This window comes from Bos indicus x Bos taurus, chromosome 5, assembly GCF_003369695.1.
Source record: "Bos indicus x Bos taurus breed Angus x Brahman F1 hybrid chromosome 5, Bos_hybrid_MaternalHap_v2.0, whole genome shotgun sequence".
In the NCBI taxonomy this organism is placed as follows: domain Eukaryota; kingdom Metazoa; phylum Chordata; class Mammalia; order Artiodactyla; family Bovidae; genus Bos; species Bos indicus x Bos taurus.
Genome location: NC_040080.1, coordinates 35,696,258 through 35,715,557, shown reverse-complemented (window position 1 = coordinate 35,715,557; position 19,300 = coordinate 35,696,258). Strand labels below are relative to the sequence as shown.

The 19,300-nt window shown below is 39.0% G+C and overlaps 1 protein-coding gene across 1 annotated transcript in view; it reads left to right on the top strand.

Moving 5' to 3' along the window:
* The window catches only part of LMNTD1 (lamin tail domain containing 1), a 487,571-nt gene extending 469,130 nt beyond the window's left edge, over positions 1–18,441 (top strand). Inside the window, exons 12-13 of the mRNA XM_027541571.1 lie at positions 10,881–10,944; positions 17,283–18,441. Of these exons, the coding sequence (XP_027397372.1) occupies positions 10,881–10,922 (42 nt within the window). The 3' untranslated portion in view covers positions 10,923–10,944; positions 17,283–18,441. The remainder of the gene's footprint in view (positions 1–10,880; positions 10,945–17,282) is intronic.
* The last annotated feature ends 859 nt before the right edge of the window (positions 18,442–19,300 follow it).

Genomic DNA, 19,300 nt, shown 5'->3' with positions numbered 1-19,300 from the left:
CTTTAGGGTGCACAGGCTCAACAGTTGCAGCTCGCAGGCCCTAGAGCACAGGCTCAGTAGTTGTGGCGTACAGGCTTAGTTGCTCTGCAACATGTGGGATCTTTCCAGATCAGGGTTCAAACCTGTGTCCCCTGCGCTGGCAGGTGGACTCTTAACCACTGGACCACCAGGGAAGTCCCATGTAATGATAATTTTAAAAGACAATTGCTTTAATGCTTTCAGGGTGTCTGTTCATTACATACCTTTAAAATTTTCTGTTCATTAAATTTTCGCTATTAACAGATATACATCAGAATTTTAAGAGGTTTTCTTTGACTTCAGTTGAGAACATTGCAAATATATTAATTCATAAAATATATTGTATAATTGAAATATTTTAATTTACATAAGTAACACTAAATACGGCACATGACATATAGTAATTGTTTAATGCATGTTGATGAAGGACAGAGTAGGTGACACTGAAGGTTTTTAAAGACATATCTTTTAGAGTTTTGTCTGCATTTTAAAAGATAATTTTAGAAGCAGTGTTGAAAATGAAGTGGAGTGGAAAATATCCAAAATCTAGGAGGAAAGAAGGAAGGAAGGAAAGAATAGAGGAGGAAAAATAAGGGAAAAAAGAACAAAGCAGGTTTGAAAAAGAGACGGGACAAGAGTTGTAATTTGAGTCCCAAAAGGACAGGAGAGTAAGATTGGGGCAAGAGTTATATTTAAAGAAATAATGACAAAAGTCTCAAAAACCAGTGAAAGACATCAAGCCACAGAATCACGAAAAATAAATTCTAAGCAGCACAAATACAAAGGTAGCTCTATATTATAATAAAACTTTAAAAAACCAAATACTGGAAATCTGAAGACTAGAGAATGATATCTTCAGTGTGCTAATGTGCTAAAAGAACTACTGTCCTAAAATAGAAAGATACGTGTGAGTGCATGGCTGAGTCACTCTGCTGTGTACCTGAAACTGTCACAACATTATTAATCACTATACTCCAATGTAAAATAAAAAGTTAAAAAAAAATTTTAAAGCACTATTATCCTAGAGTTCTATACCAATTAAAAATCAACTTCAAATTATGAGATGAAACAAAGACATTCTCAGGCCAACAAAAACAGAGAATTCATCAACCACAGACCACATTAAGAAAATACTTCAGCTGGAAAGAGAATGATCCTAGAAGGATGCACAGAGATGCTGGAAGAAGTGAAAAAAATACAGAGTCAAAACATGGTTCAACATAAATGAATATTCACTACACAGAATTATACTAAGATTGTCTTGTGGGGGGTAAAATAAAGAATTTAAATATGTAACAGCTGTGTTAGTTTCCCAAGGCTACTGTAACAAAGTACTACAAACTCGGCGGCTTAAAACAAATCTATTCGCTCACCGTTCTCGAGACTAGCAGTCTGAAAGCAGGTTTTCAGCAGCGTCACACTATCTCTGAAGGCCTTAGGGGATTATCTTCCTTGCCTCTTCCTACCTTCTGCTGGTTGCCAGCATTCCTTGGTGTTCCTTGTCTCATGGATTGCATCACTCTAACCTCTGCCTCCATCTTTCCACAATCTGTGCATCTGTATCCATATTTCCTTCTTCTTATAAGGACATCAGTCATTGAATTAGGGCCCACTCTAATCTACTAGAAATCCATCTTAACTTGATTACATCTGCAAAGACTCAATTTCCAAATTAAGTTATACTCACGACTTCAATCAAGAGGTTAGGACATATACATACACATTTGGAGGGATACTACTTAACCCAAATAACAACATCAATAGCGCAAAAATTAGGAGCGGAGAAAATGGAGTTAAAGTACTCCAAACATCATGATTTGTTCAGTAAGTTGTAAAAATATCCATTTATATTACACTTTAGTAAACCAATTATGCATGTTGGAATTTAGGATAAACACTAAAAGAATAGTATATGAAATGTTGTGTTTCCGGCATGATGTATGCCATACTTTCATTATCATTCAGTTCAAAATATATCCTAATTTTCAGTGTGATTATCTTTGATATGTGGGTTATTTGGAGATAATATATCACAAAGTTTATTTCAAGAATGCAAAGTTGACTCCAACTTTGAAAATTAATTAAACAAAATAAAAAAGAAAATTATAACCATCTCAATAGATAAAATTCAAATATACTTTCTTTTATGTCTACAAAATTCCTATCATAGTAAATGGTAAAGTAATTGAAGTTTTCCCCCTGAGATCCAGCTCAAGGCAAGAATTTTCATTGTGACAATTCCCACTCAGCATTGTACTAGAAGTCTGAGTGCAATAAGGCAAGAAAAATTAATTAACAAATATCCCATAATTCATCAGTTTTAGTCCCAGGAATCGTATATGCCTAACAAATAGACACATATGTGGACCAAATAACAAAGACGATAATGATCACAGCAACTCTTTTTGTAGTAGGCAAAAGTTAGGAGCAATACTTGGAGATCAAACCAGTCCATCCTAAAGGAAATCAGTCATGAATATTCATTGGAAGGACTGATGCTGAAGCTGAAACTCCCATACTTTGGCCACCTGATGCAAAGAACTGGCTCATTAGAAAAGACCCTGATGCTAGGAAAGATTGAAGGTGTGAGGAGAAGGGGACGACAGAGGATGAGTTGGTTGGATGGCATCACTAACTCAATGGACATGAGTTTGAGCAAGCTCCAGGAGTTGGTGATGGACAGAGAAGCTTGGCGTGCTGCAGTCCATGGGGTCGCAAAGAATCGGACACAACTGAGTGACTGAACTGAACTGAGAAGCAATACAGTTGTTCATTAACAATATCATGGATTAATTATATATTAATACAATCCCATCAGCAATGAAAATGAACTACTGTTATATGTAATAATACCAATGAATCATATAAGCATGATATTGAACAAAAGATGCCAGTCTGAAAGGAACACGCAAAATATGATTTCATTTATATAAAATTCAAAAACATGAAAATTAAACCATGGTGTTAAAGGTCATAATAACATTATCTCTGGAAGAAAGAAGGAAATAGTACTTGGCACTTAAACAAAACTGCTTCTAGAATACTAACAATGTTCTGATTCTTGATCTGAGTGGTGTTTACATGAATCACTGTTTTTATCATGCTGTGCAGTTATGACTTGTGAACTTTTCTGCAAGTAAGTTATCCTTAAATAAAAGTTTATTTTTAGAAGCTTAATAACCAAAAATGGCATATTAGAAAGGAAAGGAAGCATAGTTACAGTAATGAACCCTGACAGCTTATATCTTGTCTAGGAAGGAGAAAGAAAACCTAAAATTATAGACCATTTATTAATATTTAAAATGAATAACATTCAAAGCAATATTCACTTTCAATATTAATAATATGAGGCACATTTAGTATAAGAGAAAAATAGTCTTACCTGAAAACATATCTAAGCATATCAGTATATTGCAATGTATTAGTCTTATGATAGTTCCTCAGAGCTCAGTTATTTCCAGAAACACTCATGGCAAAGATGGCTAATTACTGCCCCTAAACTATTGTTCCTTTAGACACAAGACCCATAGGTCCAGGGAAACCTAAACTCATGGCCACCAAGAATAAAGCCTGTTTTTCTCAGTCTTTGCAGCTAGGCAGGACAATGTGTCTACATTCTGTAGGATGGAATGTGAACAGAAGTTGTGTACACAGCATCTGGATCATGGCCCTGGACAGTGCGCTCCTCTGTGTCACCTCTGTACCATGAGTACAGAGTGGAGCTGCCATATTTCAACCTAGGGATGAAGCCATGTGTTGAGGATGCAAACGCCATCCTGAACGCCTGTTGGCACATCTCCAGACTAAGTGAGAGAGAAACCATCTTGTGTAGGCCATGATTATGTCTGAACCTGATGGCCCACATGGGGTCACTACCATTTAGTTTTACTTAATAGACTATTGGCCAGAAAGAAAGCAAAGCAAAATTCTCAGCTAGATAACACATTTTAAGATAATTAGGTAAATTTGAATATAGAATGATTAGATTTGACAAATCTTTGTTCTTTCCTTAGGTGTGTTTATTGTGTTGCAGTCATATTGATTGTTCTTAGATCAAATACAGAATCTTTGGTTGATTCCTAGTGGTTTGGTGTGACATAAGCATGGATAGATAATGCAAATGTGCCAAACTATTAATTATTGAATCTGGGTGACAGGTATACAGATGTGCTTGTGTTATTCCTTCATATTTCCTGCATGTTTGGAATTATCCACAATAAGAATTTGAAAAAATAAAACCAGTAAAACATTTTTGATAGAATGTAGTATGCACTTGGCATCCCACTCCAGTACTCTTGTCTGGAAAATCCCATGGACGGAGGGGCCTGATGGGCTGCAGTCCATGGGGTCGCTAAGACTCAGACACGACTGAGCGACTTCACTTTCACTTTTCACTTTTCACTTTCATGCATTGGAGAAGGAAATGGCAACCCACTCCAGTGTTCTTGCCTGGAGAATCCCTGGGATGTGGGAGCCTGGTGGGCTGCCATCTCTGGGGTCGCACAGAGTCGGACACGACTGAAGCGACTTAGCAGCAGCAGCAGCAGCAGTATGCACTTGGAGCTATCAGAGCACTGACTGCAGCATAAAAGACTCATTCTTGGAAACATTAAAGGCCCTCAACAAAGCACATGTGTTTGCATTGTGCTGTCACCATTGTTCCCAGACCAAGCGTGTGCTTTCATCTTGCTGAGAAGAGCCAACTGACTATGGACAACTTTATCAACTTTCTTCTGTTAATTCAAATGGCAAAACTAGTTGGAAGAGAATATCCTACAGACACTGCTACAAGCTAACAGTGTGGGTGTGTGTACTGTTTGAGGCATTTTCAGTTCAGTTCAATTGCTCAGTCATGTCCGACTCTTTGCCACCCCATGAATTGCAGCACATCAGGCCTCCCTGTCCATCACCAACTCCCAGAGTTCACTCAGACTCACGTCCATCGAGTCAGTGATGCCATCCAGCCATCTCATCCTCTGTCGTCCCCTTCTCCTCCTGCCCCCAATCCCTCCCAGCAATCAGGGTCTTTTCCAATGAGTCAACTCTTCACATGAGGTGGCCAGAGTACTGGAGTTTCAGCTTTAGCATCATTCCTTCCAATGAACACCCAGGGCTGATCTCCTTCAGAATGGACTGGTTGGATCTCCTTGCAGTCCAAGGGACTCTCAAGAGCCTTCTCCAACACCACAGTTCAAAAGCATCAATTCTTCAGTGCTCAGCTTTCTTCACAGTCCAACTCTCACATCCATACATGACCACTGGAAAAACCATAGCCTTGACTAGACAGACCTTTGTTGGCAAAGTAATGTCTCTGCTTTTGAATATGCTATCTAGGTTGGTCATAACTTTCCTTCCAAGGAGTAAGCGTCTTTTAATTTCATGGCTGCAATCACTATCTGCAGTGATTTTGGAGCCCCCCAAAATAAAGTCTGACACTGTTTCCACAGTTTCCCCATCTATTTCCCATGAAGTGATGGGACCAGATGCCATGATCTTTGTTTTCTGAATGTTCGGCTTTAAGCCAACTTTTTCACTCTCCTCTTTCACTTTCATCAAGAGGCTTTGTAGTTCCTCTTCACTTTCTGCCATAAGGGTGGTGTCATCTGCATATCTGAGATTATTGATATTCTCCCGGCAATCTTGATTCCAGCGTGTGCTTCTTCCAGCCCACTTTATTTGCTCACTAATGCATTTACCTACCATCTGTGATCCATATTGCACATTGCAGTGCATTCATTTTAGCTGAGGACTCAACAGCTGCCACCATCTTCCATACCAATGTTGTTATAGTGTTGTTTTGTTGCTAAGTCATGCCCTACTCTTTGGCAACCCCATGGACTTTGTCCACCCGGTTCCTCTGTCCATGGGGTTTCCCAGGCAAGAATACTGGAGTGGGTTGCCATGTCCTTCTCAGGTGATCTTCCCAACCCAGGGACTGAAATTTCGTCTCCAGCATTGCAGGTGGATTGTTTGCCACTGAGCCACCAAGGAAGCCCATTATTATAGTAAGAATGACAATAGCGTTCCTTGATTTCTGAGGCTTACAAAGCCACACTTTAAAAATCAATTAAAAAACAGATGAAACCAGAACATAGATTATGCAGGAATGAAACAGTTAAAATTTCATCAGTGTAAGCTCTATATTTAGATCACATTCTTGGTTTTTTACTTTAGTTTAGACTGTGGGCCATTTCTGACTCATTACAGTTCAATAAACTCAGCTTTATCTGTCCTGAGATCAAAGTGTTTTTCTCCCATAAGAATATACTTCCAATCCGTAATGGTAACAAAGGGAAAAAATGCATCCTCCATATTAGTGTCTGTTCTGGTTACTCCTGTTTAGACTTGTATTGCATTATTTACATTTATCAGATTAAGAATTTAGAATGTCAAATGTCACTTTTCTGTGAATGGCCATATTTTCAGTTAATATCATATATATGTATACATATATATATGTGTGTGTGTGCGTGTGTCTATACATATATACAGATGGCAGTATTAGTCAACAGTATTACTATAATTGATACACAGAAATTTTAAAACAAAACTTGACTGTCATGTGGAGTATAGAAGGCCAATTAGTTGGACCTTTTTAAGTCAGACTGAGTAGAAAATAATTGCTTGTAAGAATATCACAAAATGCCAAAGGTTTCTCTTCATTTTTTATTATTGAATAATAGCATCAAGAAAAGGAGGAACTTTTATAAGAAAAATTATATTAAATAATATGTTTAAAAGTAATGATTTTTCTCTTCTGCTGCTTGATTTCAGAAGATTTAGATTGTAATATGACTATAACTTCTGTAGGAGTTTCTTTTAAAAAATAGAAAGGAGAGAACCATTTATGCGTCTCTTCTTTTTTGTGTGTGTGTAATAAAGTTTTATTAAAGTATAAAGGAGATGCAGAAAGCTTCTGACATAGGCATCAGGAGGGGGCAGAAAGAGTACCCGCTTGCGAGTGTTAACAATGAAGTTATATAATCCAAAGAATATCTGGAGGTTGTAAAGACCTCATCAGACCTACTCCCATAATTTACATTTTAAGATAACACTGTCCTTAGGCAAGATACATCCTTGTAAAGACCAGGTCTACTCCCATAATTAACATTTTAAGGTAACAAAAGGTTGAATCCAAAGACTGTCCTTAGGCAGGATACATTATTGTTATATAATCCTAAGGAATGTGGAGAAAGAAAAAAAGTTTGCCCTTTCTTCCTCCTTGAGAATTCCAGACCCCTCTCTCCTTGGGGACCCCTAGACTCCCTATCAACCTGCCTAGGAACTGACTCTCTCATTCCCCCCTTTTCTTTTAGGAGAATTATGTTGCCTAGGGAAAAGGGGCGTCATTCTCGTTCCGTAACTACTTCCGAGCTGACAAGGGGCGTTGTCCCTAAATTGGTGAGGCAACATATTCTCCTAATCCTCATATTGAGGATATCTGATCCAGGGACCCCAAATAGTAGTTGGAGGAAACTACAGCAGTAGCAGGAGTTTGAGCAACCATTTGTAACTTAAAAGCTTTCATGCGGCTAGAAACAATTCCAGTTATACAATTACAGATGTAGGGAGCAAAGAGCAAAAACAAAACAAAAAAGCAGAATCAAAATTAAAAGTCACATTATGTCCATTTTAGGGTTGGTAGATGTCATTAGATGAAGAAGAGGCATCGCATGTGATTGTTGTCGAAGGTATTCACAGACTTGGAGAAAGTCTTTTCCTTGAAGTGGGGATGTCCACCACGGGAAGCCTTCCACTGACCAAGAGGGGAGTGCTCCACAGACCCAGCAGTTAGACCGATTGTGGAATGCAGCATAGGAGTGAGCCCAGAACAGGAAGACATTGTCTTGAGGATCAAACGGCAGACTCAGGATTTTTGGAGTCAGCAGAAGTAGACTCACATAGATTATCAGGCCCATCCGCTGCCCTTTGCTTAACTCTAGAGCTCGGGTCAGGGCCACAAGCTCCGCCAAGAGAGCACTGGTTCCCCGGGGGAGAGATTTTGTTTCCAAAACCTGTTCAGCGGTCACCATGGTGTAACCTGCTTTCCGCTTTCCATCCCGAACAAAAGAACTGCCATCTGTAAATATTTCCATGTCAGGATTGTCTAATGGGGTATCCTTTAGATCCTCCCGAGCTGCATAGTTCAAAGTTAGGAATTGAGAATAATCGTGATCAGGTGTTTCATTTTCCTTCTCAGGAAGGAAAGTGGCAGGATTTAAATTTCCACAAACTTTAAGCTTAGTTACTGGTCCTTCTAACAACAATGACTGATACTTAAGAAGCCTACTGTCTGTCTCTTCTTACAGCTGAAATAAAGGTTTGTTTAATGACCATATAAAGAATTCCAAGATATTAGCCCTAATGATAAAATGATTGGGTAACTTCATGACTAGATCTTGTATTTCAAAACATTTCAACATTATAAAACAGAAGTATTTTAAAGTTATGAAAGATTATAATCTAATTTATGAAAATACATCATTAATGACCCCTTGCTTCAGAAAAGTAAAAATACTATTTTTGGAAGTCAAAACATTCAGATTAAAGTTACTAGGTGCTAAATATTTCAGGATCAAATAACCCAAGAAATTACCACCATCACACTCTGAAATGGAAGCACTACCAGTAATAATCCCATCATTAAAATTCAAGAAATTATAGATGGGAATTTTCTGTAAGTGTTTGCAGCTCTAAAATACAAAACTCTGCTGAAGAACAAGGTTTTGGGGTGCAATTCAAAACCTTCATCTTCAGGCTTGTCATTCTGGAAGCACACACGTAAAATATTTACAAGAGTGTTTCATGCCAACAAATTGCTCCAGAAGATGAGAAGCGATGGCTAGATTGTTCTGCCTAAACCATTGCCTGTGTAAGGAAAATATCTTAGAAGCCTGTTTATATTCCAGGTCCATAACTCACTGTTCAGAAAGTTAACACTGTGATGTGCCAAACAGCATCCTGATTCATTAGATTTAGAAACCTATTAGTGGCTAAGAGAATCACTGTGTTAACCAGCAACACCCTGTGTTTTTGTTATTCTTTCTTGCACATCACATTTTCACACTTTGTAATCAGTTCAGTTCAGATGAGTTCAGTCGCTCAGTCGTGTCTGACTCTTTGCAACCCCATGAACCACAGCATGCCAGGCCTCCCTGTCCATCATCAACTCCCAAACCCATGCCCATTGCGTTGGTGATGCCATCCAATCATCTCATCCTCTCTCATCCCCTTCTCCTCCTGCCCTCAATCTTTCCCAGCATCAGGGTCTTTTCAAATGAGTCAGCTCTCCACATCAAGTGGCCGAAGTATTGGCCTAGAATGTCGATGTTCACTCTTGCCATCTCCTGTTTGACCATTTCCAATTTGCCTTGATTCATGGACCTAACATTCCAGGTTCCTATGCAATATTGCTCTTTAAGCATCGAACCTTGCTTCTATCACAGGTCCCATCCATAACTGGGTATTGCTTTTGCTTTGGCTCCATCCCTTCATTCTTTCTGGAGTTATTTCTCCACTGATTTCCAGTAGCATATTGGGCACCTACTGACCTGGGGAGTCCATCTTTCAGTGTCCTACCTTTGGCCTTTTCATACTGTTCATGGGGTTCTCAAGGCAAGAATACTGAAGTGGTTTGCCATTCCCTTCTCCAGTGGACCACATCCTGTCAGACCTCTCCACCATGACCCGTGCGTCTTGGGTGGCCCCACACGGCATAGCTTAGTTTCATTGAGTTAGACAAGGCTATGGTCCACATGATCAGATTGGCTAGTTGTCTGTGATTGTGGTTTCAGTCTGTCTGCCCTCTGCTGCCCTCTCTCAGCACCTACTGTCTTACTTCAGTTTCTCTTACCTTGGATGTGGGGTATCTCTTCATGGCTGCTCCAGCAAAGTTCAGCTTCTGCTCCTTACCTTGGATGTGGGGTAGCTCTTCTCGGCTGTTGCCCCTGATCTTGGACATGGGGTGGATCCTCTCAGCCATGCTTGTGGGCTATCAAATACTAGCAATTCACTTGACAATTCTTCTGAACTCACAGAGAAGGAAAAGAGATAGGCATGACTGAGCAGCTTCCCTAGAGTGGTCTTTTCCAGAGGAGTGCATTGTTATCTGCACCTAAAATATTATTTTTCTTTCCTCTCTTGTTTTATAAGAATAAAACAACATTTCATCTCTGGGCTAGAAGTAATTTATACTTGGGATCATCCATCCAGTACTATTTCAGTTTGATATGCTTGGTTTTTTCTATGTAGGAATTATATTTCAACAAAGTGACTTTCAGTCCCTGCCCAAATAGACGGAAGTGAGGGAGGCCACCACCCTACCCTGGTGATGAATAGTCAACTCATTCATCACCAGCATAGAGCCACCTAAATTGGCAGGCTAGGTGGTGTCTGCTTCTGTCCACACATCTCCTTGTATTAATAACTCTCTCCTGATGCAACCTTATTCCTGAACCTCCCTTCACTGGCTACTGCATCATTGTGGCTGCTGAAACTGTAGAAAGCATTTGAGGAATTTTACAGGCTGGTAAAATTATTCTGCAACCTCAGTTTTTAAAAATACATCTTCAAGATATTTTTTCTCTCAAACTTTTAATTATATCTTGAAATTTATGTTCCCTTTTAAAATGACTCAAAGTTTGGACTTACCGATCAAAAAATACTTTTCCAGTGGTATTTAAACACTTTGATTCAAGTTACTATTAAATATTGTCCTTATACCTTAGATTTTTTCCTTCAAATGAAAATAATCCTTTGGTTGTTAGTTTATTCCAGGGTTTATTTTAATGTGGAAAAAATAATGCTCGGCATATAGGATCTTGCCCATCTGCCTAACCTCGAGCCTTTTTTGGGGTTTGCAGAGATCAAGAAAAAACAGGACATCTGAGTTACGAAAGCAATAGGCAGTCGATTCAACATCTAAAGGTGAGTATATAGAGATATTGCAAATTTGCCTTCTTTGCAGAAAAAGAAAGCTAAAATAATTTGTAGATACATCTTTAGAAGCCATCAGATCATGGAATTTTTTCATATATCTGTAATGATTAATTTTCTGTTAAATATTTATGTTGCTTTTGGAGCCATCAATTTTTGTCATCTCTGTTGTATGATAAACTTTCTAAGAATGAGAAACAGAGAAATAGCACATCTTTACTTTTTGCCTTCATCCTACCTTTTATATCCTCATCCTATCCTAGTTGATGGGTAAGAGTGACTGAAATTCAGAGTCAGTTAGAATACTTACAGAAATGCTCTGTGACAACCTAGAGGGGTGGGATGGAGGTGGGGGTGGGAGGGAGGTTCAAGAGGGAGAGAATATATGTATGTTTATGACTGATTCATATTGTTGTACAGAATAAACCAACACTTGTAAAGCAATTGTCCTCCAAATAAAAATAAGTTCAAAGAAGTTTTAAAACCTCAAACATTAAAAAAAAAAAATAACAGCCAATGTTGGCAAGGATGAGGAGAAACCTCCATTCTCATTCATTGCTAAAAAGAGAAGAAAGTCCTTTCCAAACTTTAAAAACCATTTTGCAGCTATACCAGTACATTTTAGTTCCTATGAGCAACAAAGTATTAATAGTATAAAAAACTTATTCTGGTTAAGGAGACTGTGGAAGCTGTGTAGTTGTGTATCATTTAAATGGTGATGAAAGAGTAGGAGCTCTGGCCTCTACTATTTAGTTGATAAATGACTTTATTTATTTTTTTTTATGCTTTTTTCTTTATTCTTTTTAAAAGTATGAAAGTATGATAATACATTTACAGGAGACTTGGAAAATACAGAACAAACTTGGAAAATACAAACAAACAAACAGAACAGATAAATGACTTTACATTGTTTAACCAGTCACTTCCTACCTTGCCTCATCTTTTTCCTGCTGATATTTACATCTAAGTGATATCTACAATGACTTTCTGTTTTATAAGTGGTTGTGTTTAAACTCTTGTCCCAAGAGCTGATGACAAGACAATTTGGGGTCAAGGACTCTTTTTGGTCAGTATCCTTCTTTAGTTGACATCCTTTGTTGCTCTAGTCCATGACTGATCTACTTATATGTCTTATTGATCTTTTTTTCTGATGAAGCTTTGTGTTTACTCCTTGATTTCAGAGTAAAGCTGCAGGCACTGGATCCCTAACTTGCTAATATTCTAGACTCTGCTGACAAAAATGACTTAACACTACTACCCTACACAGCCTGCTGGCCTTTCATGGTCCCACTAGTCACCCATGTCTATGTACCAACCTGCCGAGTTTTCTCTGGTTGCTCAGCTGCTAGTTTCTTTCAGTTTGTCCCTGCCTCGTTTTTCCTGATCATCTTCTATTTTTCTGAATGTTACCTACTCTTACACAAGTCCTTACACACCTACTGTTATATTTCTATAGCCTCGTTATCCTTGAGCTTCCAACCTCTTAAAAACATGATGGCTTCCTCTTCCTATTCCTCCGGGAAGTCATCTTCTCAGACACTTCTCATAAAACATCAGGGCTGTAAAAGAATTTAATTTAGCTACATCATTCTAGAGTGAAAGAAACGGAAGTCTGTGGAGACAAGTTTATCAACATTCACCTAGTAATCAACCACAAGGCCAAAATTAAGGATTTTTTCATTGCAAAGAACTGGAGAATCCAGCCTTGGCCCCCACTGATATAATTTCCACTCCCAGAAGTCTTCTAGACTTCTAGTCTATCTACACTGGGATCCGTTTCTTCCAGCTGGCATAGCCCTGAGCAGGGGGGTCATTGAAATGCAGAGGATGGGATCTGAAATCTGCCACGGGCATTAGCAACCAGCACTTCTATACTTCAATTACCCTTCACTTCCTGTAACCAGAAGGGAATTGCACTGCATACTCAAAATGCAGATGAGATGGAATAGGGACGTTATATTCAAAACAAAAACAGGACTTTGTTCTAGTTGGTTTTGGTTGGAAAAACCTGTTCTAAATCCTCTCATGGGATATTGAATAACATAATTTTGGCAAAAGTTTTTAACCTTTGTTGGTCTTCTTCAGGCATTATTCTGCTTAACTACCATGGTCACAGAGCTGTTCTCTGAGCCTCTCTGTGGGAAATCCTTTGGTAGCTCTGAGGTTTTTTGTACCTACTCTGTTGAAAAGTCCTAGTTTTCTTGAGACGCCTTTCTTTTGTTTTCTCAGAGCCTCCATCCCCAACTGGTGACATCTTTAGGATGGATCATTAATGTGCTCTCAAAATATTTTCTGAAGCTTTTAGTGGGAGCAAAATTTTACTTCATCTGTCAGTGAATGACTTCGGTATTGCAGTCATATCTGGTGTGTCTGTTCTTAGAAAACTGTTCAAAGTCATTATTCAGTTCCCACTGGCATTCATAATCATTCCTTGGTGACTTATATTGTTATACATCTGTATAGGATTTCATGGTTTTCACATTATCTTGTTTGAACCTATGAGATATAGGTAGGGCTGATATTATCTCCATTTTATGGCTGTAGAAACTTCAGCTCAGTGGTTCAGTGACTTTCCTAAAGTCACTAAGATAGTAAGTGGCAGACTGAAGACTAAAATCTTAGCCTAATGCCAGTGCTCTTCCACATGACTCTACTAATCAAGCATGAAGATTGTCTTTGTCTGATTGCACCCCACCCACTTGTCTGAAAGGCAAAAACACCCCAAGTTTAGAAGTAGGACTAGAAAAAGACATCTTAATTCACATGAAAAAAGCAATTTGCTACCATGAGACTCTTAAGACATCTTCTTACACCAAAAAAGATTCAAGTCTTATTTCCAAAACTGCTAATTGAAGAATGTCAGTTACAAACACAGAAAATCAAAGTTCAATCTCCAGCATCTCTGACTGCTAATTACATTTTTACACTAACCACATTTCTATGCTACAACCGAATAAATCCATGCCTTGCACTTGGAGTCACAGCTCCCAGAAGCTCTTTGCTCAGTTCTTTGCAAGGAACGTGTAAGAGTTCTACTGTCTGACTAATGGGCCATGCAGATGGATGATGCCACAGAAGGCTGCAGAAATAGAACTCCTCATAGGTTAGAGTAGAGAACTTTGGCAAGGCCAAGTCATGTCTCTGTCTGCCACCTGCCCCATGAACTCTCAGACTTGCCATGAGACACTGAGGAATCAAGAATGGAGAAAGAAGGAAAACAGATCAAGGGCAGAAGTGGAACTTGTTACATTTCATCAGTACTGTCCTCAAGAGTATGCCATTGCAAAAAAAAAAAAAAGAGAGAGAGAGAGAGGGAGAGAGTATGCAATTGCTTAGGACCTGGGAGGAGAGCAGCAAAATTGCAAACATGGCATACTAAGTTCATAATTGGCTAAAGTTCTTACACTTGTAAGGCACTCTTGTATTCAGTTCCGTTCAGTCGCGCAGTCGTGTCCGACTCTTTGCGACCCCATGAATTGCAGCACCCCAGGCCTCCCTGTCCGTCACCACTGTTGTATTAGGGCTCCTAAAAAAGTAGTACTGATAGAGTCCTTCCATGAACTGGTCTATGTTCACACACCACTTACTGTTCTAAATGGCCCAAACTGGACAGCTCAAACATGGGATGTCCTTCTTGTCCTCCTCTGAACCTTCCTTGGGACCCTGACAAGAACTTGTGAATATGTATGTTAGTCATTCAATCATGTCCAACTCTTTATGACCCCATGAACTACAGCATGCCAGGTTTCCCCGTCCTTCACCATCTCCTGGAGTTTACTAAAATTCATGTCCATTAAGTCAGTGATGCCATCCAACCATCTCATCCTCTATCATCCCTTTCTCCTCCTACACTCAATCTTTCCCAGCATTAGGGTCTTTTCCAATGAGTTGGCTCTTTGCATCAGGTGGCCAAAGTATTGGAGCTTCAGCTTCAGCACCAGTCCTTCCAATGAATATTCAGAGTTGACTTCCTTTAGGACTGAGTGGTTTGATCTACTTGCTGTCCAAAGGACCCTTCAAGAGTCTTCTCCAGCACCATAGTTCGAAAGCATCAGTTCTTTGGCACTCAACCTTCTTTATGGTCCAACTCTCACATCCATAGTTGACTACTGGAAAAACCATAGCTTTGACTATTCGGACCTTTGTAGGCAAAGTGATATCTCTGTTTTTTAATACATTATACATTGTACATTGTCTAGGTTTGTCATAGCTATTCTTCCAAGGAGCAAGTGAATTTTAATTATGTGGCTGCAGTCAATGTCTGCATTGACTTTGGAGCCCAAGAAAATGAAATCTGACACTGTTGCTACTTTTTCCCCAACTATTTGCCATGAAGTGATAGGACTGGATGCCATGAACTTAATTTTTTGAATGTTGAGTTGTAAGTCAGCTTTTTCCACTCTCTTCTTTGACCTTCATCAAGAAGCTCTTTAATTCCTCTTCACTTTTTGCCACTGAAGTGGTATCATCTGCATATCTGAGGTTGTTGATATTTCCCCCAGCAATCTTGATTCCAGCTTGTGAGTCATCCAGTCCAGCATTTCATATAATGTACTCTGCATATAAGTTAAATAAGCAGGGTGACAACGTACAGCCTTGACATCCTCCTTCCCCAACGTTGAATCAGTCCATTGTTCCATGTCTGATTCTAACTCTTGCTTCTTGTCCTGCAAACAGGTTTCTCAGGAGGCAGGGAATGTGGTCTGATATTCCCATCTCTTTAATAATATTTCACAGTTTGTTGTGATCCATGCAGTCAAAGGCTTTAGCATAGTCAGTGAAACAGAAGTAGATATTTCTGGAATTCCCTTGCTTTTTCTATGATCCAGCATATGCTGGCAATTTGATCTATTTTTCCTTTGCCTTTTCTAAATCCAGCTTGTACCTCTGGAAGTTCTCAGTTCACAAACTGCTGAAGCCTAGCTTGAAGGGTTTTGAGCATAATCTTGCAATCATGTAAAATGAGTGCAATTGTACAGTAATTTGAACATTCTTTGGCATTTCCTTTCTTTGGGATTGGAATGAAAACTGACCTTTTCCAGTCCTGTGTCCACTGCTGAGTTTTCCAAATTTGCTGACATGTTGAGTGCAGCACTTTCACAGCATCATCTTTTAGGATTTGAAATAGCTCAGCTGGAATTTCATCACCTCCACTACCTTTGTTCATAATAATGCTTCCTACGGCCCACTTGACTTCACATTCCAAGATGTCTAGCTCTAGGTGAGTGACCACAACATCCTGGTTATCTGGGTCATTAAGAGGTTTTTTTGTACAATTCTTCTGTGTATTCTTTCTGCCTTTTCTTAATCTCTTCTGATTCTATTAGGTCCTTTCCATTTATGAAAGGAGTTTTGAAACTCTAGTGATTAAATTTTCTGATGTCAGCATTTTCTATGTAGATTTTGTTGTATGTTTCTTCCATCTATGTCTTTCTCCTCTCAGTGCTCAAGGTGGACTGTTTGCAAAATTCTTCAGTCAGTTGAAATTTCAAGAATATTTGTTTCTCATAACCTCCTTTCTTTCAAGTCTGTTGGCTACCCTGTTCTCTGTGTTCCCAGCCACACCTTCCTGTGCCACAGCAAGGTTGTATGAGAGAAGTAAAACCACCTACAATTTAGACTCTTCTCCACACTGGATCAGAGATACTCCATAGGTTAGAGGAAACTACATGTGGGTGAGGTGTCTTCACTCCATTTCCTCAGAGGAAGGAGAATATAAATATCTCAGACTGAGAAGTCTCCTGTTAAGACTCCTAGATAAGATTCAAGCAGTTGCAACAGAGAAACAAAACTTTCTCTTCTTTTTTGTGTGTGTTATCTGGTATGTTGTAAATCTGGGGCATATCTTAGCTATTTAGTGGAAAAGCTAATCAGATACTACTTAAGTACCACCAAGAAGGAAATGTAGGCGTGAAAGTTTAGAAATGAGTTATTAAGCTGGATGTCTCAGAATCATTGGGATTTTCATAGTTAAGACCAGAAAGAAATAGTATCCATGATCAGGTAGTGAAGTAGCTACACTGCTTAGGAGTCATGACTCAGCATAAGAACTGTAACCTGAATAAGCACACAAATTACCAAGTTGAGTTAGAATGAGAGAAAAGTGAATACTCCTTTTACCCTGGCAAAAGATAAGGCATCAGCAAATAACTTCTTCCTGTTATTGTCCCCCATCCATGAGTCTGTTCTAGATCTGCTGTTTCCATGTCTTCATTTAAGAGGAATGTGAAGAACTTGATCATTTCTACTTTATATTGCTCTGACAATTTCAACATGTTTACAGTCTATATTATATCTCACCATGCATTTCCATTTTATCTTTTGTTCAGGATGATAATATTCTAGTCTGGAGAACAACACAAGGATGCCTAACATGATGCAGCCTGCCTTCCACACAGGAAAGGAGAGGAAGCCAGCAGCAAGCAAGAACATGGTTTCCTTTAGAAAAGATAATTCCTCAGGACTTTCCTCATACCATTTGTTAGAGAAGGGAGATAAGAGTTTGTGCACAAATTGAAACATTTGTTGTCCAGGCTGTTACAAAGAAAAATACTGGTCAAAAGCAAAACCATCACCGTTTTCATTTTATGCACATGAAGTTTCCCAAACATTAATTTCAGTCTTTTATACCCTGCCCAGATGTTAGGTCAACCACTTCTGCCATTTCTGCAGATGCATTTTCCAAAAACACATGTTTTAGGAATTCCAAATCTTGTGGTCTGTCTGATTTTCTACACTAGGAATCTATCTCTTTAAAGCATGTGTTAATCTGGCTTCCTAATGTCTAGAAGTAATAGAGTACGTTTCTATGGGATAACTAGTTGGGAGTTTTTAAACCTGCCTGCACGTAACTCAGATTCAGCCAAAATAATCTCTTCTACCTTGTGACACTAGGTACAAAATCCCATAGATAGGAAATACCAAGAGTGTTTTTATTAAGTAATCTGATGGAGCTACTTTTTTTTTTTTTACACAATTCTCACTTCTTATTCTTTAGCGATCTTATTCTATACTCATCAAGAGTATACAAGTTGAAAAACTAATGAACTTGTTCATTTTTAATGTTGACCTTCTCTTCATAGGCAGAAGGTATGATTGCTTCTGTTTCTGAGAACAAATCCTGTCTATGCCTCATAGCCCAGCTTAATGTATTTTAATTTTTGTTTATTTATATAACACATGCAGAAGATGGGGCATATACAGTCTTGAAATGTGAGAAGGAGCAAGAAAAGTGAGGATTTTCCCAAAATAATATTACTCTGTTTGAAAAAAATAAAGAAATGTAAAGTGAAAGTGAAAGAAAGTGAAGAAATGTAAAATAACCCCCAAATCCATTAGTGGTGACCACTGAGTTTTGTTTATTATATCCAAATATCAAGGGCTAAAAATACTTTATTTTTAAAAAGTCACATTCCATGGAACTCAAACATATACTGGTATACCAGTATTAATGGCAGACTATTCATAAGTAATAAAAGATGAAAACAACTCGTGTTCATCAACAGATGAATGGATTCTTAAAATGTGGTATATACCCATCAGTTCAGTTCAGTTCAGTTGCTCAGTCGTGTCCGACTCTTTGTGACCCCGTGAATCACAGCACGCCAGGCCTCCCCATCCATCACCAACTCCCGGAGTTCACTCAGACTCACGTCCATCGATGCCACCCAGCCATCTCATCCTCTGTCGTCCCCTTTTCCTCCTGCCCCCAATCCCTCCCAGCATCAGAGTCTTTTCCAATGAGTCAACTCTTCGCATGAGGTGGCCAAAGTACTGGAGTTTCGGCTTCAGCATCATTCCCTCCAAAGAAATCCCAGGGCTGATCTCCTTCAGAATGGACTTGTTGGATCTCCTTGCAGTCCAAGGGACTCTCAAGAGTCTTCTCCAACACCACAGTTCAAAAGCATCAATTCTTCAGTGCTCAGCCTTCTTCACAGTCCAACTCTCACATCCATACATGACCACAGGAAAAACCATAGCCTTGACTAGACGGACCTTTGTTGGCAAAGTAATATCTCTGCTTTTGAATATGCTATCTAGGTTGGTCATAACCTTCCTTCCAAGGAGTAAGCGTCTTTTCATTTCATGGCTGCAGTCACCATCTGCAGTGATTTTGGAGCCCCCAAAAATAAAGTCTGACACTGCTTCCACTGTTTTCCCATCTATTTGCCATGAAGTGATAGGACTGGATATCGTGATCTTCATTTTCTGAATGTTGAGCTTTAAGCCAACTTTTTCACTTTCCACTTTCACTTTCATCAAGAGGCTTTTTAGTTCCTCTTCAGTTTCTGCCGTAAGGGTGGTATCATCTGCATATCTGAGGTTATTGATATTTCTCCCAGCAATC